The following is a 26677-nucleotide window of genomic DNA, read 5'->3' as shown; positions in this document are numbered from 1 at the left end:
ATTAATGATAATTATGTTAAAAATACATAATGAAATGATTTAGTCTTGCACTAACTAAAGATGATAATGAAAGTCATTTTATGCACTAACGAAAAATAGAATAAAGATGACATTAAATGTCATCAATGGACAATTGCTAAAATTGCAATTTAATAAAATGTTAAAATGCCCACACTAACATAAAGTGATGTATCCGAGAATAAGGGAGAGTAGAAATTTTTGTAATTTTTTCAAATGGTAGAAAATTTTAGAGAATATGATAAAATAAGTTGTGTATTTAGGTAATTTATTTAGATATAATATTATCGTCCATGTGTATTAGTACTTTCTTTTTAATCTGTTAAAAAATTCATGAGTCTTTATTTATTTATTTATATGTAAAATATAAATTTATGAATTTTAAAAACTAAAATCACAAACTTAAAATTAAAATTCTAACTTTTAAATGAACTCAGGAATTAAAATTAAAATTTCAAACTAAAGTTAAAGTTGAAATTTTGTTCAAATATTATAAATAAATATTAGTAATTTCAGATCAAGACTTTAAATTTGAAATTTAAAATTACATGATCAAACACCTACTCACATGCAAAGGAGCATTTTTAAGAAGGGATCGAAGGATTTGTCATCTTGTAATCCCCTCTTCATTTTCCGACCCAATTTTTAGAAAAAGAGAGGAGGAGACCGACAGAGACAGATGGGTGGGTGCAACTGATGAGGAGCATGCGTGAGGGTGGTTGGGTGTTTATGTGCAACTATAGGGCCATCATCTGTTGTTTCACTAAACTTATGTTTCATCATAAAATGACAAATATTGCCGGCTCTTACCCAACATCTCTTTCTATTCGACCCCATTTTATTACTGTCTATTATTTTTTAAAAACATTATAAGATGTTCGAGAATTTTGTTTAACATATATCTTAAATTTATAGAGAATGTAATATAAAGAAAGTGCTAGCGTACTTTGTGTGATTTCTTTTTAAAGAAGTTAAGAAAATTACTTAAATAAGTGTGAAAAGTTGCATGTCAGTTCTATACCAATTTCTCAAAGTTACTTTAATATTTTGTCTCAGCAAACAATATTTTTTCTACTATATGCATGATATGATAAAGGAAAATATGAACCGTCGATGTCTCTCACTAGCTTTTCTGCCTCCTAAATTTGACTTCGGAAAAAATATTGAGGGCTTGTTCGGTAATAATTGTATGTTTAATTGGTTAAAATTTTAAAAATTATTATTTTTTTAAAAGGAAATAGTTTTAAAAATAAAAAAAATTACTTTCATTATAAAAATAAGAAAATAATCACCCACCCCCACCGGCGTACGCCCATCCACACTAACCTCCACCTCCACATCACCCCTATTCCAACCCCCATCCCGCCCCCCTTACACCCACCTCACACCAACATCCACCCCCATCCCGCCCCCTACGAACCCTTCACACCAACCTTTACCCACACAACCCCAAAACCAAACATGGGGTTTCCCCTTTTTAAAATTTTGTCTTAGATATATATATAAATGCTTTGAGGATAAAATATTTATTTGCATAGTAAAAAAAAAGAGAGTAAGAAACTACTTTTTATTAGAAAATATTATTTTTATACCGAACACACCCTGAGGGTGTGTTGTATGGAACTTTTTTACAAAAATAATAAATTCTTGAAAGATAATTAATTTTTAATATTTTTTTAATGTTTGATAATTAAATTTAAAATATTATTTTAAAAATATTTATGTATAATTTAAGCAAATATCATAACACTGTGGTAGGGAAAATGTTGCAGAATGAGGAGTGAAATGTCAGTTATAAAATTAAATTTTTCGTAGTTCCACACAGAAAATTATTTTTGTTATTTTTATAAAATTCATAAAGTTTTGATCAATTAAATACAAAAAATTAAAAATATTTTCTCCTTAGCAACTACACCGCGAGACTATGAGATATGCCTACTTGTCCAATTGCTCACACCTTTATATGTGTGTGCACGCATCAATGCGTATCTTATCATACTTTATGATTATTTGTAACTATATATTATTATCATAAACTTTATTAAATAAACATATGAATTCCCACTATTCAGTGGGGTTGAGTCTTCCATGGATGCTGATTTCAATGGGGAAATATAATCACCTTTTGCTGTCTTTATGCCTCCCATAGTTTCTCATATCATTCAAAATTCGATTGACTTTTACGTGCTACAGCTAAATTTTGAACTATATATTTCCTCAGTCCCAATATATATATTATTCCTCCGTTTATTTACTTGTCACTTATTTTTAAAATAGATTTTTATTTTTACTTTTTACTTTTGACATATCAAGAAAATATAATTAATTTTTTTCATATTATACCATTATATATAGCATTAAATATTATTCTCCAAATTATTTTTTAAAACTTAATACTAAACAATAATTAATAGGAATAATGTGGTAAAATACCTATATCAATAATTCTTTTCTTAATAGATGTGTCAAGTCAAACAGTGACAAGTAAAAATGAACTAAGGGAGTATGTGACAACGATTGATTTGACATGATTTTTTTAAAAAAAATAGGCTTTTAAAATTTGTGGTCTAAATATTCTTTGACTGTTTGTATGGCTATAAATTATTTTCTTAAAGTAAAATAAAAATTTTAAAATTAAATTATTTTCAATCAGAAAAATATGACATTCTTTATTAAACGAACTAAAAAGAAATCTGTGACTAATAAATTAGGACAAAGTGAATATATTTCTTCTAGTTTAGTGTTGTAGGTGCATTTGGCAGTTAAGCAGGTCTTGGGCCACTGATATATTATTGTCATTGACATTGAATTTGCAGTCCACCTTTTCCCCCAAACTCTATGTAATGTCATAAGACAAAATGAAGTGAAAAATAACTTGCTTTCATGGTGCAAGAGAGATGTAATTTAATAGGTGTGATCATGATAGAAACGAAAAAGAGAAAAAGAAAAAGGACAACCACTATTGTGTATGTATGTGTAATAAAGGGGACTTTTACCGTGTGCCAATTTTATTTTTATTTAAAAGAAGAAAAGAAAAAAAAAAGAATAAGACAGCCAACTGGCTATATTTTTCGTCACAAAAAGAATGTATTTATTTACTTAGTTATATTATTTCTTGATATGTCTGTTCATATGTGTTTTTTTTTAATGAATCAAATAGTTCATGACTTTTTTTCCATTATTAATTTTGGGTACCGATGAAATTCTCACTCAATATTGCTTTGCTGCTATAATATTGGGAATCCAAAAATGGAAAGGATAGGGGAGTCACAGCCCCAATCAAGGGAGTTGTTACGTTCACATGTGTCGATGATATTCTCACTCAATATTGCTTGGCTGCTATAATATGTCGTTGAAGTATATGATGGTATTTCATCTAATACTTAAACTGTTTAAAAACACATACATTTAAGAAAAAAATATTTTAATAAACATTTTATTTTATTATAATTTCTAAAATTTTCTATCATTTAAAGAAATTTTAAAAATTCCTCTCGGATACATCAGTGCTCTCTCGCTAATACATCCCTATCCTCCTCTCTCGAATACATTCCTCCCCTCTCTCTTCCCCTATGTATTCGGATGTTCTATCCCCTCTATGATACATCTCTATTCCTTTTCTGATACACCCCTCCCCTCTTTGATACATCCCTCCTCTATGTATCCGGATATCTGCTAATGTATCTGAAAGTCTGTATCCGAAATTCATGAATTTAAGAATTTTTTGTTATTTTTTTTTAAAAAAATATAATTAATTTTTTAAACACCATGCGATTTATGTAAATTACACTATATTTAATTAATTAGTTACAGTATATTCTATTGTCTCAGCTTGCTATGTCTGTCCACACCTTAAAACTTATCGAAAATATGAAAGAAAGAAGCGCATAAGTAATCCTAATGTGCCACCTAAATAATCCCATGGCCAGCTTGTCGGCCGGAGTGCCATTTAGAAGAACTATTCATGAATGAATTAATTAAGCACAATGAAGGATTCATGATGAATGAATTTGGCTGTTAATTTCCTGTAAGAAAGCAAATTAAAGTGCACGACCAGAAAACAAGGAAAGGATTAGAGGAATCTGATTTAACATGATTACGGAAAGCTACATCATCATGATACAAAAAATGGTCCTTTTAATTGACTTGGACAATAAATGATATATATAATTCCTTAGCAAACACATGTACAGTAGAAGTCCCACTGTTCCATTTTATTCGACTCCTATACTAAAATTTATTTGACTCCTATATTAAAAATATATCTTTTATTTTACTTATCTCTTTTAACTAATCAAGCGAGGTTTTTTTTTCTTTACATATAGTGCCTTATTATTAAATAACCATATAAAAAATAGTAGTCAAATTTAAAGTTTCAAAACAATATAAATAAGATTAGTTTAGTAAAATACACCTCTAGTAAATTAAAGCTTTCTTAAGGTTGTGTGTTAGGTCAACATGAGTCAAGTAATATAGAAGAGAGAGAGTATTCTCTATGTTCACTTTTATCTATACAAACTGAATTTTGCACATTCTTTACCTGTTAGTTTTTTTTCATGAGACTCAATTTAACTATTTTAAAGCTAAATTGAATTAGATTAATTCAATATTTTTAATTTAGATGTTCCAAAATTATATGAAAAATACTATAATTTGTAATCCATCTCATATTAAAATGTTGATCAAAATGCATATACAATTTAGCTTTTTGAGAAGTGACAAGTAAAAAAGTGAACGGCGGAAGTATATAATTTGGTGCGAGTAAGTTTAAAGTAATTCGAGACCATTAAAGAGTTTAATTGTAAGCTTTACATCTGTTTTAAATGAAAAATAAGATAGTATTTGCCGCCTTATAAAATTTGTCCATAGGTTAATTAAAGAACACTAATCATTGAATCTACCAACCAATTAACCCAGTGCTTATTAGTATAATTAAGAATCTCACTTAACGTACATCCAAAGTTTCAATAACATGTAGGATTTAGTCTTCAATATTCTATATAAACTCATTCAAACTCTTTCACTTTCTTTACAATATATTACACCTAGAGGGGAAAAGAGAGAGAACTAATTAATTGTAAGATGATAGGTGCAAATGATTTTTACAAAGTAATGTGTGCAATGGTTCCATTATACTTTGCTATGGTGGTGGCATATGGTTCAGTGAAATGGTGGAAGATATTCTCACCGGAGCAATGCTCCGGTATCAACCGTTTCGTCGCCGTATTCGCAGTTCCGGTGCTATCCTTCCACTTCATCTCTCAAAACAATCCTTACCAAATGGACACGAAATTTATATTGGCTGATACTTTGTCAAAAATTTTGGTTCTTGTGTTGCTCTCATTTTGGGCCATTTGTAAAGGGCAGTTAGATTGGCTTATCACTCTTTTTTCTGTTTCAACTTTGCCTAACACTTTGGTTATGGGCATTCCTTTGCTTAATGCCATGTATGGTGATTTCATTCAAAGCCTCATGGTTCAACTTGTTGTCCTTCAATGCATTATATGGTATATACACTAATCTACCTCCACTCCATATATATGTTCTTTACCTCTTCTTTTTTTTCTCTCACGACTTCTAATGCCAGCTCTGATATCATATAGAATTGTGTGATCATTTCTTTATTTAGACATAGTATTTCCCACTAAACCATTTTGGAGTAGTACATTTGGGCATTCCTTTCTTTATTCATTCACTTGTTTTTAAATGTTAGTAAAAAAACATAGTAACATTCCAACTTTTTTGGTGGTTTCAATCATGCAGGTATACTTTATTATTGCTCTTGTTTGAATATAGAGCTGCCACCATATTAATCAAGAATCAATTCCCTGGCAATGTTGCTGCAGCCATAACCAAATTCGAGATCGACAATGACGTCATCTCACTAGACGGCCGAAGCCCACTTTGTACGGAATCAGAAATCGACGGTAACGGACGTATCCACGTCCGTATCCGTCGATCCACCTCATCCGCGCCGGAATCCGCATTTTCATCCTCCATAGGAATCACACCTAGGCCATCAAATCTCTCCAATGCTGAGATTTTCTCCGTTCACACGCCTTTACAAGATATCCCTTTCGGGCACGGAGATCTGGGCGTCGGGTTTCGTGCAGCAAGTCCTCGCTTGTCTGGCGGATATGCATCATCTGACGCATACTCGCTGCAGCCAACGCCCAGGGCCTCGAATTTCAACGAAATGGACACGAATACTGTGACAACAACTGGGAATACCCCAATGTGGGTTATGTCCCCAGTAGCGGGTAAGGTGTTCAGGCAGGCGTCTCCAGGGAAATTATGTCTAAATGGAGAGAGACAAGGGTACAGAGATGATGTTGGAGGTACGTTTGCTACCGTCTTGTCAAACTCAAAACTTATTTGTTTTGGTCTCTCGCATTGTTGTTTTCTCTGACTCGTGTGCGGTTGGTGGTTTTTTTTTTGTCCTTGCCCGATACTTGAATTATAATTTGTGTCATGTAAAGCCCATTTAAGGAAATAAAACCTTCTATCAAAATACTTTTTTTAGAAATTGAAGTTGTGCATTAAAATAATAGTCTGCAAATTTATATTTTTATATATTAATATATGACATACATAAAATATATTTCTTTCTGTTTTAAAATAGTTGTGGCATTTGCTTTTCAAGAGTGAATTTGATTAATTTTTAAAGTTAAGTTAGATCAAATTGATTCAATATTTTAAAATGAAAATTTGAATATTAAAAAAAATATACAAAAAGTACTATAAATTGTAATTTTTCTCGTATCAATATGATGGAAAAATATATATACACTTTAAAATATTAGTTAAAGTTCATATCGTTTGGCTTTTAAAAAAAATTGTGACAAATATTTTGAAATGGAAAAGGAGTTGAAAAATGGCAAAAGTCTCGCATTGGTAGTTAATAAGATTAGTGGACTCCTTATAAGACTTGGACAATCCTCCTCTCTTTGAGCTAGTTTTTCGGGGGTGTAAGTTAGGCCTAAAACCTAATTTAATATGGTATCAGAGTAGAACTCATCTCATCTAATGTTGGGCCCCTTAAATTAAAATTGTCCACGCACCAGATGCTAAGCACTGGGCGTAAGGTGGAGTGTTGAAGAATGACAAAAGTCCCGCATTGGTGGTTAATGAGATGGTGAACTCCTTATAAGACTTGGACAATCCTACTCCCTCTGAACTAGCTTTTGGAGTGTGAGTTAGGACTAAGACCTAAATATTTGACTAACAAATATAATTTGTTTTAGCCAATCAACAAAATATATGACATATGCTTAACTTTTTATCACGCGAACTTTGAACCCGAAACCATTCTTTTAATTAAGGGCAGGAGGAATCTTCGATGGTGAATATACACTAATTGTTACCATTAATACTTTTTGTTTATTAACACTAATACTCCTTGTAATCCAAAATAATATGTCTTTAGTTACTTTTCAAGAATTTACATAATTAATACTATAACAATAACAACAACAACAACCCAATGAAATCTCACAACCTGCTACAAAATTATCGATCAGGCGTAAATCTACGATAGATTCAATGGCTCCTTTGACTGGCCAAAGTATAAGATAGATAGGTTGCTTTCTCATTTGCATGCCCTAGAATAAAGTTGTTGTCCCCAGATTCTAACATGTTTCGTTTTCACTCTTATATTTCTTACTCATCTGCCCACCAGACATATCACCTCTGACCTGACCTATCAATACAGCAAATTGGCTAATTCTTGCATGACTTCAAAATCTTCAATGAATTCTACCTGTCAAAGTACCTGAATTATTATACGTACACTTTTTAAAGTACACTTGAATTATACCAAATTAAATTTGTACATTCTTTAAATATATTTGTGCATATATCGGTCGAATTTATATGACAGATACAATAATTACTATTTTTAGTATGTTGTATACAATAATTGGTTGGTCCGATTCAATAATATCTTCTGTTAAATTGTAACTCTCTTTGTCCTAATTTATGTGATAATATATCTTGTTTGATTGGACACTAAATTGTAAAAGTTTTAGTCCAAAATAATCTTTAAACACTTGTATAATTATAAACTATCTCATTAATGAAATAATGATCAATACAAGGGAGATGCCACCTGAAGGCTAATTAATTACATAAAAGAAGTAGAATAGAATATTTCACATAAAATAAATTAATTGTTTTTAAAAGTTAATTTATATTTATTATATAAAAGTAATATTCTTTGTGGGATAGATAAGAATTATAATAAAAAGAAGTCCAAGTTAATTAGTTGATGTGCTTTGTGACAAAGTTGTATTTAGCTCGGTTAAAAGATTACTTATTGGGTTAAATATTTTTTTATTGATAAATAATACGAAAATATTTTCAGTTAAAAGTAGTAATTTATTATAACACAGAGTTAATAATACTAATGACAAAAGAATCTCAGACCTCTTCTATTGAGATTGAGAAGTGTATAAGGCTGATTTTTATGTGCCACTTTTTCCAAACAGGGACTTGTCTATATATTCTGAAAAAAGTGCAATCTATAGCATCGAGTTTTTTTTTCATAAAAAAAATATGGATATAAGTAAAAGCAAAAATAAAATGGAAAAAGTCAAAAGGGAAATGAGAACAACAATTTACCAAATAATTTCCTCTTAAATAAATGGGCAAAATAATAATTGGACCAAACTTCAACATACATAGACAATATCATTACTTTAAAGCACGTGTGTTTTGATGGAGAGACTTATTTGATAGAGCGCACTTGTAATCTGCTACTCATAAAACAACTTTGATGAATCATGATCTCTCCACTCCATTGTAGTCCACCTCTTTTTTTACCTACTTGTGTTGTCATATGTGATGAAATGAATGAAATTTTTATATTCTTTAGTAAGTTTATTGATTCAAATTAAAGCTTTAAAATAGAGAAATTCTTGATAGAAAATACTTCTTTTATAATGGATAACATACGGCGCAACTTTGAAAGAAAAATGAACAAATAACCACATTTCAACCACTATAAATTAAAAAATATTCAGTGTATGAAATTTCAAATTCCACGAGTAAAACCCCATGATATTGTCCTGGAATTACAATTGTGAAATTTAAAACTTCAGCATTGATTACTTTTCAAAGATAGGACCGAAAAATGATCAGTAAATGCTATTTTTACAAATTTAGATTAGTTTGACCAATGAATTTCGATGGTTAAATTATTATTATTTTTTCTAAAATCACTAACTGCAAGTTATGATTTGTTTAATCCAGAAAAGGAAATCAGCTTCAGAGATATATCAAATTTACCAGTGCAAGAAGGTGGAGGTGCAGATTCATCAAATACAAATATTATTAAACAAGAAATGCCAAATGCTTTAGTCATGCTAAGGCTCATTATCGTTATGGTTGGGAGAAAGCTTTCGCGTAATCCAAATACTTACTCCAGTATTTTAGGACTTCTATGGTCTCTCATCTCATTCAAGTAAGTTCTTTAAATGCCCTAAAATCTACTCCATCCGTCTCAATTTATTTGTCTTATTTATCCTTTTTTCGTTTGTTAAAAATAATTGTATTTTTTTCCTTTTTGGCAATTCTATAATTTCAAACTTTTACATGACATGTCTAAGACAACAAAATTAAAATACAGTTTGATACATTCTACAATGTATACCTTCTGGTTAAAATCACAATATTCATGAGTTTTTTTATTTTCTTAAACTTTATACTAAATTAAAACTAGACAAACAAATTGAAACGAAGGAAGTACTTATTACTACCAAGCAATTTTGAAACTTAATAGAAGTAATTTAATACTTTTGGTTAATGTAATATAATGTTTTATTGGTTGTTGGCATTGTATTCCATAAAGGATCATTTTCATGATATCGAAGTTTTAAATGATGGTTCGACCTGTTCAGAAGTCAAATAGAGGGACTTAACTTTACTGTAAAAGAAAAAGAAAAAAGATCTTTTACTTTCCTTGAATCATTGAGTACTTGCTAACAAAGTTGCCTAACTTTTTGAGCAGATGGAATGTGGGGATGCCAAGTTTGGTGAAATATTCCATTAAAATAATTTCAGATGCAGGTCTTGGGATGGCAATGTTCAGTTTAGGTATGTCACATAATTGCCAAAATAATATCTCAATTTATTAAATAACTAGTAAGTACTTGACATATAATGTAATGAAAATATTGCTCGAATCAAGTCGCGCTAAACTAGCAACGTTTTATTCAATAATATGGGTATGTCATTTTTATAGGGTTGTTCATGGCACTTCAACCTCGAATAATTGCGTGTGGTACTAAGATGGCAGCAATAGGGATGGCCATAAGATTTATTGGTGGACCTCTAGTAATGTCAGCCGCTTCTATTGCCGTTGGCCTTAAAGGAGTTCGACTTCATACTGCAATTGTACAGGTAATAATTATGCCTATTGTGTGTGGTAGAGATAGAAGTTTTTTAAAAATATATGATCGTGCTATTAAATATTTTTATTCAAGTTTTTTGCTTGACCTGCATATTAGTTAAACTTATTTAAATATATTTTACTTAATTCGTGCTAATTTGAACATTAATAACATTGTTATCAAATTTAATTCAAACAATCATGACATAAAAGTTTTGGACATTATATTTACACTTAATTAGATGTTTAGTGGATCGTGCAGCATGGCTGTTTCCATGATCATAGGGAGGAATGATGACTTTCAGTCGTTAATTATTCAAGTTTGCAATAACATTTTTGAGAGCATGCATGAACTCAAAGCTTTTTAGTTATAAAGATTTTTCACTTTTTTCATTTGAAAAATGCAACATTTTTCCCTGGAAAAAATACTTTAATTTATTACTCTCTCCGTTTTAAATTATTCGTTCGATTTTGACTTGACTCGAAGTTTAACAAAGTAAAAAAAAAATTTGTTTAATTTTGTGGTCTTAAACTAAAGATACATATAAAATGTACTTTAATATGGTTGAAATTAAAGAGTTGTCACGTGGAAAGTTGAAATTAAAAAATTGTCAAAACAAGAAAAAGAAACATTCTTTTAAAACTAACTAAAAACTAAAGTAGGACAAATAAATTGACACGAAGAATATGAATATGTGCTACAATATTTATGTCGTCCTTATTTATTTGCATATGAATGTGCAGAGTAGTTTAACAACTTGACATATATAATAAATTAAGGGTAACAATATATAGTATATAACATTCTATTTTTCTACCAAATATTTAGGCAGCTCTTCCCCAAGGAATTGTTCCATTCGTCTTCGCTAGAGAATATGGGTTGCATCCTGACATACTAAGTACTGGGTAAGTTCATCTTATTTACTTTTTAAATACCTATCGTACCCTTGCATTATCAATATTCTTTATTTTCAAAATAAAGAGATAATTTTGAAAAATGACTTCTTTATCTTGTTTTGCAGGGTTATATTTGGGATGCTGGTTTCATTACCAGTAACCCTCCTTTATTATATCCTTTTGGGGATATGAAAGAAAAAAATGTGAAGAAAATCAAGGAAACATTTGCCCCCATGCGGTTAATTATTGTGTATTCACTTTGACACGTACCCTAACCAGCACTTTGACAAGTAATTATATACTATGAGATTAGAGTACTCATACATCGATCAAGTTTCAGTTCTTGGGTTCTGATTTTGTAAAAGCTATGAATATTGACTTATGAAAATTAAATCCTCACTATTATCCATTATTAGTGTCCACTTAGATAGTGATAGCAAAAATATGTAAAAGATCTTTTTGCCCAAGAAATTTAGTGCAATATATAGGTTAGTGGTAACCGAAAGGGAATAAACTATTATTATGTTGTTGTAAACATAATTATTTCTCTCTCATATTAAAAGAGTGAATAAGTAGCTCATACTTGACATGGTTGCTTCTTGTACCTCATCTGGTCCATTTTACTTATCATGATTTTTAATTGAAGTGAAAACAAGCAACTTATGGTTGACATGGTTGCTTCTTGTACTTTCTCCGATCTATTTTATTTATTATGATTATTAAAAATAATTGGTCTAAAATATTTATCATATTAATTTTTTAAAAATAAAATCTTATTCTTACTCTAATAAATAATAAATATGAAGCGATATTAATATGATGAAAGAATAAATAATATTAAATGAGATCAAAGAATAAAATGGACCCGAAGGAGTAATTAAAGTTGGATTTTAAAGCATATTAGTCATTTCATTAACATTGTTGCATTGTTTGCTTGTGCTATAAACTCAAGAGATGTCTTGGATTTCTAGTGACAAATATATAATTAACCATGAATCTATTGTTAAACGCCAAGCATATCCTATGCTTTGTATCTAGATTAAGAGCATTTTGGTAATAACATTTAAATAGATCCCTAAAAATAAGTGGTTCTGAATAATAGTAAAAGTTGCTTTAGTTTTCAGCTTTTAAGTAGGATTAAGTTGATAACAAAAGCATTTCTCAAATGATTTAACCAAATACAAACAGCAATTTTATTTTAGTAGCTGAGCCAAAAAAGACTATTATTAGTGAAAGGATAAGTTTTAGTTTTACATCTTTATTACAAATTAATACATCTAATTCTAAACACTCACTTGCTTGTTAAAAATCCAACTAAACTGCACTCGACGTGACTCTAATTTCTTAGGTCGATTTTCCAACCTCCTAATCTTACATGGAAGTCCGCACACAAAATCCTGTGCACGTCTCGCCTCGCCTGTCAAACCTTCAAGCTTTTCCAATTCCCATCTTGTTATGAAAAAATCTAATATTTCAGCATAATCACGAGATGTGTAAACTCCCTGCTTTTGGGAAATGGCAGAAAAATGATCAAATATATTTGGATCTTGACCATCATACATGAGGTGCAGTGGCATAGTGATTCTCTTCTTCATCATTTTCGCGATAGCTAGCATAGTCGTGTTTGGGTCCACTTCTAGCAACTTCTCTATAATTTTTGTGTAGGCATTCTCATGACGCTTCTCATCTGCTGCAATAGTTCCACATATACGCGCTAGCATGGGGTCTCCACCTTCTATAGCTAGCCTAGCCATATTACCATGCGTTAGAAATGTGGCTCGCTCTTGAAATGATGTGTACACAAAGCCCATATATGGATTGTTCTCTGATCCGATGTCCTAAAATTCAAACACCATGAGCAACTTATATTTATAAGATGGTTTTTCTTACACAACTTTAATATTCAAAATTCAAAGACTACTTATTACATGGTCAAATAATTATGCCTCAATGAATTTGGATGATTTTCTATAAAATTGATAAGACTAGGAAATTATAGTTCAAACAACATACCTCAACCCCAATAGGATCTTTCTCAATTACTTATTCCCTTTTAAACCAGGTTAAGAAGTGGTGAAATAATATTTTACCAAAAATAATGCCAAAAGTCTAAATATTGTGGCCTATTTTATTGGGGTAGTTGCGTAACGGTCATTTAATATGAATAAGGTACAGAGATTTAATTCTCAACTAGCATAAGTTAATTTACCAGTGATCATGTAGATTGTGGAGTAGTATTAATATTAAGACATTCTGGCTCCAATTACTATGTTTTAAGTTGAAACTTTTGGTTTCAACATGTATAATTCTGTTGAAAGATTTAATATTAACAAATAATAAGTATTAAGTGAGAAAAATTATAATTAATACAAGAAATTTAGTAAGTTAAACAATTAATTGATGTTCTTTTCTTCTTTTAAGGGGAGTGCAATATAGATATTCAACAAGTAAAAAAGAAGGACGACTATCTAGATTATTTAAATTTATATATATCGATAATGCAATGAAATATCACATTTCCAGTATATATTTGGTTGGTTCATTCAATTTATATCTCATGCTATATAGGTCATCTTCACCTGATAATGTAAAAAACACTTTACACTATTTAACTGGATCAGATCAGCAACACTTACAATTCCAGCTCCAATCGAGTATTGTAGTGTCTTCTCAATCATCAACATATCAACTCTTCCCGAAAGATAAAGATAAGTCCGTAGCAGATCGCCATGTCGATTCTCCTCAGCTGCCCATGCCCGAGTCCAAATTGCCCATGGACATGGGCTGGATCCAGTCTCATCGCGTACTCCATCCCACGTATTAATCACGGTCTGATAAGTAGGCAAAGCATCCTCAGTTAGCATATTACCCACAAGCATAACAAAATACTCGTCCGAAAGCCCTAAAGCTTGCTGCCTTAGTGCCCAAACCTCTTCCGCGAATGCATTGGGCCCTTGAGATGGGTCAGGGAGAAACTCAATGGGCTGCCAACATTTCTCTACGGGCTTGCGAAGTGGGAGGATGTTTTTGGAAACCCAAGATTCTAAAGATTTAAATATTCCCAATTTTTCTGGTGGCATTGAGTGAGTAACCTGGTGGCGTGATGGTGGAGGAGTTGTGCCCGCGAAGACCGGAGATAACCTCCGTGATGAGGTGGTTTTGAGACGGAGTGTGGTGGTTGTAGGGGGAGGTGACACCCGTACAATCGATGGAATGTTGAATTGGGAGAAACTTGTAGTCTGCATGACTAATACAAAGTTGATTAAAAGAGTGTTATTAGATGAGCGACCAATACTGTTAACAAGGAGATTTTACTTGTAAGGACAATTTGTTGAACTGAAAGTTTAGCCACTACCAACCCTAATGCCCTAATTCATCAATACTCTACTGCTTTACTACAAGCTTCAATTATCCTTTTTTTCATTTCTTTAAGGGGCCGTTTAATTTGGTAAGGTGTATAAAAAATAATTCTAATTAGAGTGTATTAGTAACGCTTGCATTATTTCTTATGTATTTATTTGGTATGATGTATTAAAAATAGTATGCATTGCATACTTTTTTTAAAAAATATTTATTACAAAAATACCCTCCACAAATATGGTGAGAATGATGTAAAAAGGGTTTTGAGGAGCAGTAAGGTTTTTAACAATTTTAATACATGCATTACTAATACCATGAAATTTCATGTATTAGTAATACGCTTCTCAATACACAATAGAGTGTATAATTAATACTTGTTATAAATAGGTTGAAAAAGTGTTGTACCAAACAATGTATTAATAATACGCAAAGCTAATGCATGCATTATTTCTTCTAATACACTCTACCAAACGACTCCTTAGAGTGAAGGGTCAAAACCACACCTTAAGTATCCCATTTTGTTTTAGTTTCAAACCTAAACTATCATGTGTGTGAGTTTCCTACATGAATTATCACAAAATGTTTACACTTGAATTATCAATTATTCACATTTCCTATATAAAATTACATGTATGAAATTAAAATAACTGATAGTTCAAGTGTGTTCCAATAAATATTTGGTGATAGTTCAATTATGAAACTCAAACAAATAAAAATACTTTAAGTATGTTTTGACCCCTAACTTTTTCTTTAATTTTTTCGTGTACATTGCTTTCTCTCTTTTTCTTTAGTTTTTCAGTTTTCTCTCTTTTTCTTTTATGTTCCTAACAAATGTTTGACACTATCTCTACTTAAAAGTAATTAAGGACAAATATTTTTGAAGCATCTCTCTTTTTTATAATGTGCGCTATCTATAGAGATGTTTGTGAAATTATTTCAATAAGATCAGTTTTTTTTGTACGTCCATAAAAGAACCTTAATATATAATAAATCCTTCCATTTTAAGCGGGAAAAAAATGTAAGGACAAAATAGGACAAGTTCTTTTCTAGATATTAATTTTGCCTTGATTTTTCATGTGTAAAATGTGAAGAAATGGTCCAATATAAGCCACAGTGAGAGACAATCAAAATTGCGCTCTTTCTAATGCATCAATTTTGGGTATTTTCTTTCTTCAGATGGAGAATCACAAAGACAAAACAAAAGGAAAGGGATAATATGTAAGATGATCACTCAATTATGAATGTCACTCAACTTTGTTTTATAATTTAAAAATCATTCAATTAAGAACAACTTTCTTAGAAATTAAAGTCAATCAACTTTGTTTCATAACCCAAAAATCATTCAACTAAAAATATTTCTTTTAGAAAGTGGGTCAATTATAAAGATATTTCTCTTACAAAGTCATTCTATTGTGGTTTATAACCCAAAAGTCATTCAACTATTAGTATTTCACCTAAAAAGTCATCCAACCAATTTAAATAATTTTTTTATTAAAATTTTATTGGAAAAGGATCAAAAATGCCGTCAAACTATATAAAATACTCTATTTATAGTTTGATCCAAAAATGTTTTTGTCGTCAATACATTGATCCAGAAATGTCCTTGTTGTTAATAATTTGGTCCAAAAATGCCCATATTATTACGAAATGGGTCAAAATGCCCTTTTCCGAATAAATATTTTTTTAAAAAAAAAAAAAATCTTGTTCCTTTTAAAAATTTTACTTTTAAAGAACTCTATTCTTGGCTTTTAAAAAAAACCACTTTAAGTAATAAAAATGTAGGAAATAATTTTTTTTTTCTTAATCTCATTTTATCAATTAAAATAGAATAATTTCATGTACTCATTTAAGTTTTAATGAATAATATATGTCATATTTATAAGATCATAGTAAATCCATCATTAATTTTATTTAAATAACGATAAAAAAATAAGTAAAATAAAATAAAAAATATTTTAATTTTTTAATTTTTTTTGAATTGAAGTAGGATAAACATTTGTTAATAAAAAAACATTATTAGGAAAATAATGTATTCAAAAAGAAAATAAATAATATATCTATTTGAAAAAGGGCATTTTTGACATATTAAGTAACAGTAAGTTCATTTTTGGGCCAAAATATTGATGGAAGGAGCATTTTTAGACCAAATTATAAATAGAGGACATTTTTATTCATTTCACATAATTTAAGAATATTTTAGCCCCTTTTTAGAAATTATATTGACATAATTTTTTATTTTAAACTAAATCTTCAAGAAATAAAAGGTCCCCATTTTATAGATTCTCCACATTAAATTATATGCAATTTGAACACTTTTTTTTTGAGATTATTATATATGCGATTCTTCTATTTTCTTTTTCTCTCTCCTCCTATTCTTTCACTACGGTACCTAACTTTACGAAGTGGAGTGTTTAGATCACTTCCTTTATTAAATTAGCTGTCACAATTCCGATCCATCGTGACTGTCACCTACTCTAACTTTTCGGTGGGAGAACCATTCTAAACAACCCAACAACAATAATCGCAAAGTATATGTTACACCCCGAAAAAAAATTGTTTTACTATGGCTATAGATGGCTTAACCGTGAGTTGAGGTGGAGCCCACATAATGGAATGTTTATAAAAATAAAATATGATAATTTATATGGATAATGTATGTGAAGTTAAACACAACTCAAGGAGGACCCTTGAGCCAAATTCAAGTGTGAGCCCTCCAAAAAGATATTTTTAAGTTATGTTTTTGGGTAATCTGACTTGGGGAGACTATAACTCCATCATGGCTCAGGAATTTGGGAAACCTTATAAAATAAAAATTGTAGATAATTGGATTATCTTTCCAACCATAGGTTGTGGTAATTTATTCGATATCGGTATCAAGAGATATGACTGTTTTACTGAACAAAGGTGCTGGCTGCGAATTTTAATTCCGAATTTTAAAAATGGCTCGACCGGTTTTCAAATTTCTACTGATATAGAAATATTAATCGAGATTAGGGATTAATTAACCATGATTGAATTATTAAGTGAGAATTTGAGATTAATTGAAATGAATTAAATTAAATAGTGGGATGAAAAGTGGTCCCCACTGCCACATGGCCAATTCTAATTGGCCCATGCTTTAGTAGGGGACATCTAGTCACCTTGGGCAGCACACATGGTCTTCATTTTGACCAAAATAGCAGCCAAAAACGTGTCCCAACTCCAGAATGTTCAAGAAAGAGTGAGAAGCCCTCATCTTCTTCAAATTTCCTAAGCTTTTGAGAAAGAAAGAATAGAGAGAAGTAACGAGAGAGAGAGGCGGACAAGCTTGAGATTGAGAAAGAAATTAAAGGGTGAAGTGTGGTCATTTCTCATGTAAATGGCAGCAAGGTTGGAGTATTTAGGGCTGCAAAATCTTTGATGAATCAAGACCTCACCAAATTGTGTCCTTTTAGCCTAAGGTAAGATTTCATCTTGGAAGCAATTTAAATTTTTGTAAGTTGATGAATGTATGAAATTATGGATGTTGATGTTGAGGCATGGTAGGAGACGTTTGGGGCTGCTTGGTATAGAAAAGAATGAATTAATTTTGCTTAGTATTGGATTGTTATTGTTATGGATTTTGTGATGAGAATGAAGGAATTAAATGGTTAAGGTTGAGGTTGAATTTGTTATGGGTTGTTGTAGAACTTGTGGTTATATTAACATGACTTTCTTGCATATGAATGAATGATGTTGTGGTTGTGTGTGGCTGCTGCAATAGGTCACGAAAATTGTTGAAAAATAGTATGAAATAAGGTGTAAAAATCATAGGTGGTTTGCTTGGCTTGTGGTAGGTGTTCATGAGGTTTTTGAGCATCTTTATGTTGGTAGTTAAGGGCTATTTTGATAGGTTGTTATTGTTATTGTTGAGATTGGAGGATTAATGGTAATGAAGGTCATATGTTGCACTATATGTTGGTTGGGTTATTTTAGGATTGTTTCAATAAAACGTTAACACTATGAATCATTAAAGATAATTGGAAGATGTAGTAGTTGTATGTGGATTGGAATTGTTGTTGAGTGTTATGAATGTGGGCTGACTTAACTTACCAATAAGGTTATAATGAAGATATTAACTTGTACTAAATGGACTTGGAAGCAAGAAAATCCCATGATTAGTGTTGGTATTAAAATGGACAGATTTGGAGTATTTTTGAATATCGGCTTGGCTTGTCTTGACATGGCATTTGAAGGTGTGATTATTGATGTTGCTTGGGGATTTTATGACTGATTTGAAAGTTGAAAAAAAAAGAGCAATATAAGAGAGTTGCTGCCCAGAATTTTGTGTTTTGCAAACCTGTTTTTGGATGAGACTGCTGTTAGTAAATTTAGCATAACTCCTTGTGTAAAACTCCGTTTTGGTTGATTAAAGATGTTTTGGAAATCTATTTGATAGAGCTAAAACTTTCATTTAGACTCTAAAACCCAGTTTTACTTTTATATACTCGAAAAAGGGTGATGAAGTTAAGGGAAGGTGCTGTCCAGTTTTTTTGTTTTTGTTTGAAATAATCTACTAACGATAAAAACGTTTTATGCCTTTCCATATCTTAACCATAACGCTTAACGTATTAATATAGGTATGAGGCAGCATATACATGTTGTGTGTGGATAAACACTAAAGGTATGTAAAGCCTATCCCTTCTTTCTTTTGGCATGATCCATATGAAATCAACGGACGATGAATGTATAAATTCCAAAGAAACTCCTATTCTTAGAGACACTAGGATGGCTAATGTTCGTAAATTCCTAGAAATTATATCATTGTATTTTGATACATGAGTTTGATTCTAGCCATCCTATTTTGATATAATTCATCTTTTGATATAATTCATGTTTTAGTATAATTCATAATGACAATCGAAGGTTACTTGAAATAACTATTATCTTAATTTTTAAATGATAGTTATTTCAATTATTCAATTGATCCCCATATTATGTTTTGAAATATGGAAAATGATTTCTGAAAGACTGTTTTGACATAGACCATCGTAACATAGGAAAGAAGTACACTATGATTATAGCTCAGTTTCTTTTATAGGACTTGTCATCAGAATTAAGCTATTGAGTCTCTATAAATGTTTTTATATTTTAAATTGCATTTAGTTTCTCACTACTCTACTCGTGCATACTGTAACCATTCTTTCACTGAGCCTGGGCCAGGATATGTTATCAAGCGTACTTCTCTGCATTTTTTTCGCCATGCCCCGACGTGAGGGGGCAGGTATGACATGTACATGGGTTGTGGTGTATGTTATGCCACGGAGTTATGCTGTGCCATGTACATATATAATATGATTTGATTTGATATGATTTGATATGGCCATCTGATATGATATGATCTGTTACGGAGATATTCCCTACTCTGGTGTTATGATGTGATGTGGCGCCAATGACGGGAGGGCGACCACGTTTTGTTCACCGAGTCTCATAAAATGGGGCCGGATACGGCATATGTATTTGCATATATGATTTGGGATTATGATAAGTATTTTGAAATTCTGAACATTTATTTCGTTTTCTGCACATACTATTCAGATTATGATTTTATTTATTACAATTCATGTTTTATATATTCGGTACATTTTTCGTACTGACCCCCTTTCTTCGGGGGCTGCGTTACATGCCCGCAGGTACCAAAGTTCAATTTGCTGATCCATCTGTTTAAGATATTTGCTGCGTCGTTGACAGTGCTCCCTTGTTCGGAGCTTGTATTTTGGTACTGATTTTATCTCTATATATTTGGATATTTTGGTCAGGGGTACGACGGGGCCCTGTCCTGTCATATGACTATGCTATCATCTGTAGAGGTCTGTAGACAGAGTTATGTTGTGGGTTCTGTATATATGTTTTAGGTTTTGTGTGTTTTGCGACAGCCTATCGATCCTCGTGCGCTATATCTATTTTTGTGATCTAATTGGAGATCCTTTCTGATCATTAACTATGTTACTCAGATAATGTACTAATTTGGGCTAAGGGTACGTTTGGGTGATCAATTCGGGCACCAGTCACGGCCTATGGGGTTGGGTCGTGACAGTATACAACAAGCTTAAAGATGCGAAAGCAAATTTAAATTAAGGATAAATACTGAGTTCCCATAAATTCAGAAAAAGACTAATTATCAACCCCAAAATATGCGAAGTAAACACACCCTAAGAACTGAAAGTCGTCCGTATCAAAACTCTAACAAAATATCAGTATAGGAAAAGGGAAAACACTCCCAACAAGAAGTCATAAAACTAAAATAGGTGTGTGAACATCCGAGTCCCGAACGAAACATAAGATAAATGAGAAAGTCCATGGCAGCATGACAAAATAGTTCATCCTCGGGCTTGAACAAGACTTCTACTCCTCTAGATGAGATCTCTCCGCAGCCGACTGAATATGATATTTACTCAACAAAAGGCAGAGCAAGTATAGTATCAGTACACAAAACAACAGTGTACTGATAGGATCGCGCGGTTAGGTAGTAAGCAAATTATAGACAAGTAAACTCAACACAATAAGCACATACATATAGAATAAGTCAACAAATCTTATATTCAACCATATTCAGCAAGATCACAACTCAATATCTTTAACATGCTATAACTTTACACAAGGATCCTCGCAAAGGACCTACAAACAATCAACTTTGCGTCGAAATGTGATACCCGCTCTAAATATTTGTCGGAACGTGACATCATATCCAAATGTATGTTGGAATACGATACCCGATCCAGTTTATGTGTCAGAATGTGACACTCAATACAAACATACCACAATCACAAATAATTTAGTATTTACAGCATTATATCACCAAGAATCACAAAAATAAGCCAACAAGTGATCATTTCACATATATCTAGCATGTCTCCCTATTCATATACAGATATGCATATTAGAAGTAATTTAACAAGTGTATGAAATACATACGGGAAACAAAACCATCACCTACCTCAATTCACGCTTCAATAACCTTATAATGCAAGAGCTTTCCCTTTCCGAGTTTGTTCCTCTCGTTCTTCATCTAGAAAATAATAAATACATATAAAGGATCAATACAATGACCTAACTTTCATGAAATATAACACAATTTACATCTTAGGCCAAACCTATAATCTTAACCCCACCCTAGGGCTATTTCCTAACATTGGTTTTCAGTTCTAACCCTCTCCCAATGATTACCAACCATAGTTTCTAGGTTCTAGGAATCAAAGGATGAAATTTTTTTTATGGGAACATATCCTACACGAGGCTCCCACCTCTCGTGCACAGTCAGGGGTTGAGCATCACCCCCAAGCCTTAACATAAATAAATAAAGTAAAAATACAAGGAGGGGGGCATAAACCTTACCTCCGATCCTATGGTGGTTCATAAGTCGGCTAACCTATTAAGGTCGGCTAACTCATCCCCGATACAAAAAGGAGACTAACTATAACTAGAAAGCAGTAAACCTATGAGAGGACTCCTCCTGGTACAAATCAACTAAGAAAACATAAATGAGGGAGACTCTCCCTTTCCATGAGAAAACAAGAAAGTAACCTACACTAGTCCTATTCAACTATGTTACGTACCATACATAGCTAAATTGAAGAAGAACAAGTATATGAACCTTCTATCTCGCATGGGGTGGGAAAATTCTTTTCATCTTTGCCCTTTTTAGTCTTGTCATACCAAGTAAGTCCCAATGGAAGGTTGTATCCACTTCAGGATTGAGCATATATCAGCTAAGGAGGATGAAGGTAGAGGAAGTATATTGAGTTGTAGCAACCAGCATCCTTGGAGTTGTTGAAGAAGGCCTTGAAAAAGCTTGTTGCCTGCTGCAAATTGAAGATGCAGTAGCTTTGAGTGTGGCTATTGTTATGGAGTAGAACTGTTGCTGCCTTGTACCTAGGCCACTGATGCTGTGGTTGTTCAGCCCAGCTAGTAGAGGATCTTCTTTTGTGCCTATATTCACAAATAAACCAACAAGGGGCTCCAAAGATTTTGTCTGAAGTATGGCTGCTGCAGGTAATGAGGGGTGTTGGATGGTGTTGATGAGGTCCTAGCCTGCCATGCTTTAGTTTTCTTTCGATTGCATCTATGGGCAAGCTGTTTTGGTTGTATGCTATACTCAAGAGTAGAGTCCTCTTTGTGGTGAGAGTTGTCTCCTTGGGACACCTGCACAGACACACAATACCAGAACAATATACAAAACAAACCTGCCAGCTACTGTACCAACTACTATTGGCTTATAATTGTACAGTGTGTGCTGCATATTGGTAAAGCAGAAGTTGGTTGATGTTGGTTGCTGGTGGGTTGGGGATCAATGCATTCTTGAGGTTGGAGTTGCATTTGGGGTGCAGCATTGCTGCTGCAGGAGTTGCTGCAGGTGTTGAGCTATTAGAGAAGGCATAGATGGAGTAGTGATTAGGAGAGGAGGTCCAGTTATGCCCAACTACTGTCTCCCTTCTCTTAGGAATCTTTGAACCTGCAACTACACAGCAAACAACACCAGAAAAATACACTAACAAGCAGGTTGATGTGATGAAGAGGTCCAAGTAAGCCAAGCAATTATCTCCCTTAGTAGGAGGATCTGTGAACCTGCGCAGACAAACAAAGCCAGCAAACCACATAACCAAACAAATTTGCAAGCTACTGTAACTAGTACTATTAACTTGTAATTGTTCCTTGTGTGCTGCAGGATGGTGGAGATGTTGATGTATGCAGCTCCTTGTTGCTTCCAAAGAAGAATTGATCAGCTCCTTTGAGTAAATATGTGCCTGCACATAACAATTAAAAGAGCAAAGAGCTGCAGGGGTTTTGTGGTGCATGCTTGTTGTGATCAGGTTCAATTTTGTTGTGATCAGGTTCAACTTCTTGGAGTACCTGCACAGATAAACAAAACCAACAAACCACACAACCAAAGAATTCTGCAATCTGTTGTAGACATTACTATTAACTTGTATTTGTTCCTTGTGTGTTGCTAGTTGGTGGAGTTGTTGCTGGAGTGTGTTGATGTTAGAGATGTTACAGAATGTGGATGGCAAGTTGGAAGTGCTGCTCCATCAAAGGATGAATTTAGGGAGTAAAATCCTTGCCTTAAGCGTGAAAATCTGTGGAAAATTGATGAAAATCTTCCTAGGTCGCCTCCTGAAGTCTTAGAAACTTTCTTAGCAGAAAAAGACTATTTCTGGGGGGTTTCTCGACTTAAGTCGCGATTACTAAGCTCTAGCGGGACCCATCCCGCTCTAGCGACAATAATCCCGCTATGGTGGGATAGGCGGAGACAAAGAGCTCGTAAAGAGTCTCCAAGTCTCCCCTTTCACAACACACCACCTTCCAAAGACATTAAATTATACCCTTCACGTCAAATCCAAATTCGAGAGTTTTACTCGTCCGAATGTGATTCTGCAAAGCCGTAAATGCTCCGTATCATCTTTTCTATCAGCTTACCTAGATAAATCAGAGATTCGATCACCCACCATTCACATGATCTCCCTAGACCTCACCTGACTTAGAATTCGTCCAAGTCTGACCTAGGCTAAATTTTTTCGAAGTTACTACCCAATAGTTTTTGGCCCGAAATCCTTCCCCATTGGCCTATTCCTAGCGACGGGGATAGGTAGCTACATTAGCTGTGGGAATTACTGCTACATATAAAATAATTTGATTTTATTTTCCAACTCATATGCAAAATCTCATAGATATCAACTTTATGCTTCATTCCTTTCGATTGATTTGTTCTATTTTAACTTGATATGAAATTTAGAAAAGTAATTTTTTAAAATTAATTTTATATTTTTTAATTAAAGATATGTGTAATATACACCCACAATTCTTCTATTTTCTTTGTGTTTTCTTCTCTTTTTTCTCTCTCTTTTTCTTCCCATCCTTTCCCTGCCTAACATTATGAAGTAGTGTTTAGACCCCTTCATTTAGCTGTGAGAATTACTACTACTTGGAATGAGAATAGATCTAATTTTGATTACCCTAGTTTACTCTTTCCACATGCATGTTTCATCTAAAAAGTAGTCTCCTTTGCCTATTGTTCATTTGCAAGCATATCCGCTATATATTTTGCTCGTAGTAATTGTATTAGCTACGAACAATTTAACGATAAAGTTTGTATTAATTTTAATTTTTTAAAATGATAATAGGAGAAAGTGAGTGATTTTGAGTAGCTGCAAAAATTCTTCTAATTTTCAGATTTTACGCAGAAACCTGATAAAAGTAGTTTTTTCCAAATATAAAAAAGGACAGTCCGGTGCACTAAAGCTCCCGCTATGCGCGGGGTCCGGGGAAGGGCCTGACCACAAGGGTCTATTGTACACAGCCTTGCCTTGCATTTCTGCCAGAGGCTGTTTCCAAGGCTTGAACCCGTGACCTCCTGGTCACATGGCAGCAACTTTACATAGTCAGTGATTGTATGCAACTTCTAATGAAGCATAAAGTTTTTGAAATAAGTTTTCGGGAGAGCAATAATACGTATTATTTGACTAAATCATTTGAAAAATCCTTTTATTATTAGTTTGTATTTGCCAATACTTTCACAAGGTGCTTTGAATTGTCAAATTATAAAAAGAAGATAGTTACTACAAATTAATTTGATAAATATGATTTTTTTTCTATGGATAATCTTGTCATAAAAAATTTAAAGGACTTATAATAGGAGAAAGTGAGTGATTTTGAGTAGCTGCAAAAATTCTTCTAATTTTCAGATTTTACGCAGAAACCTGATAAAAGTAGTTTTTCCCAAATATAAAAAAGGGCAGTCCGGTGCACTAAAGCTCCCGCTATCAAAATAAGTTTTTGAAAAAGACAAAATTACATGACAAAATTATCATGACAAAATTAGAAGTTGCATGCAATCGCTGACTATGGTATTTCCAAATTCAAAAACTACTTAAAAAGACAAACATAATTTTATAAATCACAAGGGAGATAAGTGTTATAATTAAAGAGAAATGTGGGGGAAGGTCACTAAAGTTAATCCATTAAATTTGAATTTTGATATGTTTTATTAAGCTAATTTGGTTAAAGTCGGATGAGTTTTGTTAGTATTAAAAAATAGAATAGTAGTTTTGTGTGATAAATTTTAAAATTGGATGATTTTTATCAGACAAAAAAATTAAAAAAAGTGAATTTTGGGTGATGGACAATTTTTATGTGCTAAAATAGAAAAATATTTTTGTGTGATAAATTCAAAATTAAATGACTGCCGGTGATGAAATTGAACCCCTAATAGTAGGTTCTCATTTAAACCAGCTTTAAAAATGGTGAATTCCACTAAGTAGATCAAATGTGTAACTGTAATAAGTGTTAATCCCTATTTTTTTTAATATTTTTTTGAAATAAGAAGCAACGTCGTGATAATTCAATTAAATTATTTAAAAAATAATTTAATTTAATGAATCACCATAATTTTAGAATAATTAAAAATCAATTAATTTATTTTACATTTAGATGCCCACCTACCAACTACAATGAATCACCCAAACTACCATACCAATCAAAAATAATTACAATATACAATTAATGCCAATTAATCACCCAGAGTACCACAGTCCATCCTCCAACCCAACCCAAATAATTTATTTTACATTTAGATGCCCACCTACCAACTACAGAGAACTACTCCCTCTGTCCAATATTAAATTGACACTTTCAATTTTATACAATGATTAAAAAATTATTAATACATTGAAGGATTTTATCATTTTGTCTTTTATTTATATCAATGCAATATACACAAAGTATAGAAATAACTAGTATTGAGAATTGTTTACATTCAAAAAATCATATTAATTGTAGGAGTAATATAGAAAAGAATTAATTAATTCTATCTTGATTTAGTAAGTGATCAAATAATGTGGGACAAATATTTTTAGTAAAATGTCCATCTAATATGGGACGGAGGGTACATAATTAGACATATATTCATATGATGTTTACTAATTCTTCTTATAGTTTCAAATATTCACATGTATTTTTGCTACCAGATACACTAAAATATGGAGAGAGGCGATTGAGAGA

General features: G+C 32.1%; 2 protein-coding genes across 2 annotated transcripts; one reads left to right on the top strand and one right to left on the bottom strand.

The window, feature by feature from the left end:
- The first annotated feature begins 5075 nt into the window (after positions 1–5075).
- LOC129899550 (auxin efflux carrier component 6) lies at positions 5076–11889 on the top strand. The gene is made up of 7 exons (XM_055974553.1): positions 5076–5525; positions 5782–6356; positions 9268–9478; positions 10025–10110; positions 10259–10416; positions 11235–11311; positions 11428–11889. Exons 1-7 carry the CDS (start codon positions 5101–5103, stop codon positions 11492–11494), a joined length of 1599 nt encoding a protein of 532 aa, XP_055830528.1. The 5' UTR covers positions 5076–5100; the 3' UTR covers positions 11495–11889.
- Positions 11890–12498: 609 nt separating this feature from the next.
- Positions 12499–14634, bottom strand: LOC129899543 (stearoyl-[acyl-carrier-protein] 9-desaturase 6, chloroplastic-like). Its single transcript, XM_055974545.1, has 2 exons — positions 13939–14634; positions 12499–13140 (listed from the first exon to the last, which is right to left on the bottom strand). The coding sequence occupies exons 1-2, from the start codon at positions 14545–14547 to the stop codon at positions 12586–12588; spliced, it is 1164 nt and encodes a 387-aa protein (XP_055830520.1). The 5' UTR covers positions 14548–14634; the 3' UTR covers positions 12499–12585.
- Positions 14635–26677: the final 12043 nt, after the last annotated feature.

This window comes from Solanum dulcamara, chromosome 8 (assembly GCF_947179165.1).
Source record: "Solanum dulcamara chromosome 8, daSolDulc1.2, whole genome shotgun sequence".
Lineage (NCBI taxonomy): Eukaryota > Viridiplantae > Streptophyta > Magnoliopsida > Solanales > Solanaceae > Solanum > Solanum dulcamara.
The sequence above is the reverse complement of the archived record's forward strand: the minus strand, read 5'-3'. Positions and strand labels throughout refer to the sequence as shown.

What these genes read in the sequence shown, in the direction of transcription:
- LOC129899550 (XM_055974553.1), top strand. Translation starts at nt 5,101, where the DNA reads ATGATAGGTGCAAATGATTTTTACAAAGTAATGTGTGCAATGGTTCCA. An exon ending in GATGGCAATGTTCAGTTTAG is followed by an intron (nt 10,111 to 10,258) that starts GTATGTCACATA and finishes TCATTTTTATAG; the next exon opens with GGTTGTTCATGGCACTTCAA. An exon ending in TTCATACTGCAATTGTACAG is followed by an intron (nt 10,417 to 11,234) that starts GTAATAATTATG and finishes CCAAATATTTAG; the next exon opens with GCAGCTCTTCCCCAAGGAAT.
- LOC129899543 (XM_055974545.1), bottom strand. Translation starts at nt 14,547, where the DNA reads ATGCAGACTACAAGTTTCTCCCAATTCAACATTCCATCGATTGTACGG. An exon ending in ACTCGATTGGAGCTGGAATT is followed by an intron (nt 13,141 to 13,938) that starts GTAAGTGTTGCT and finishes TTTGAATTTTAG; the next exon opens with GACATCGGATCAGAGAACAA.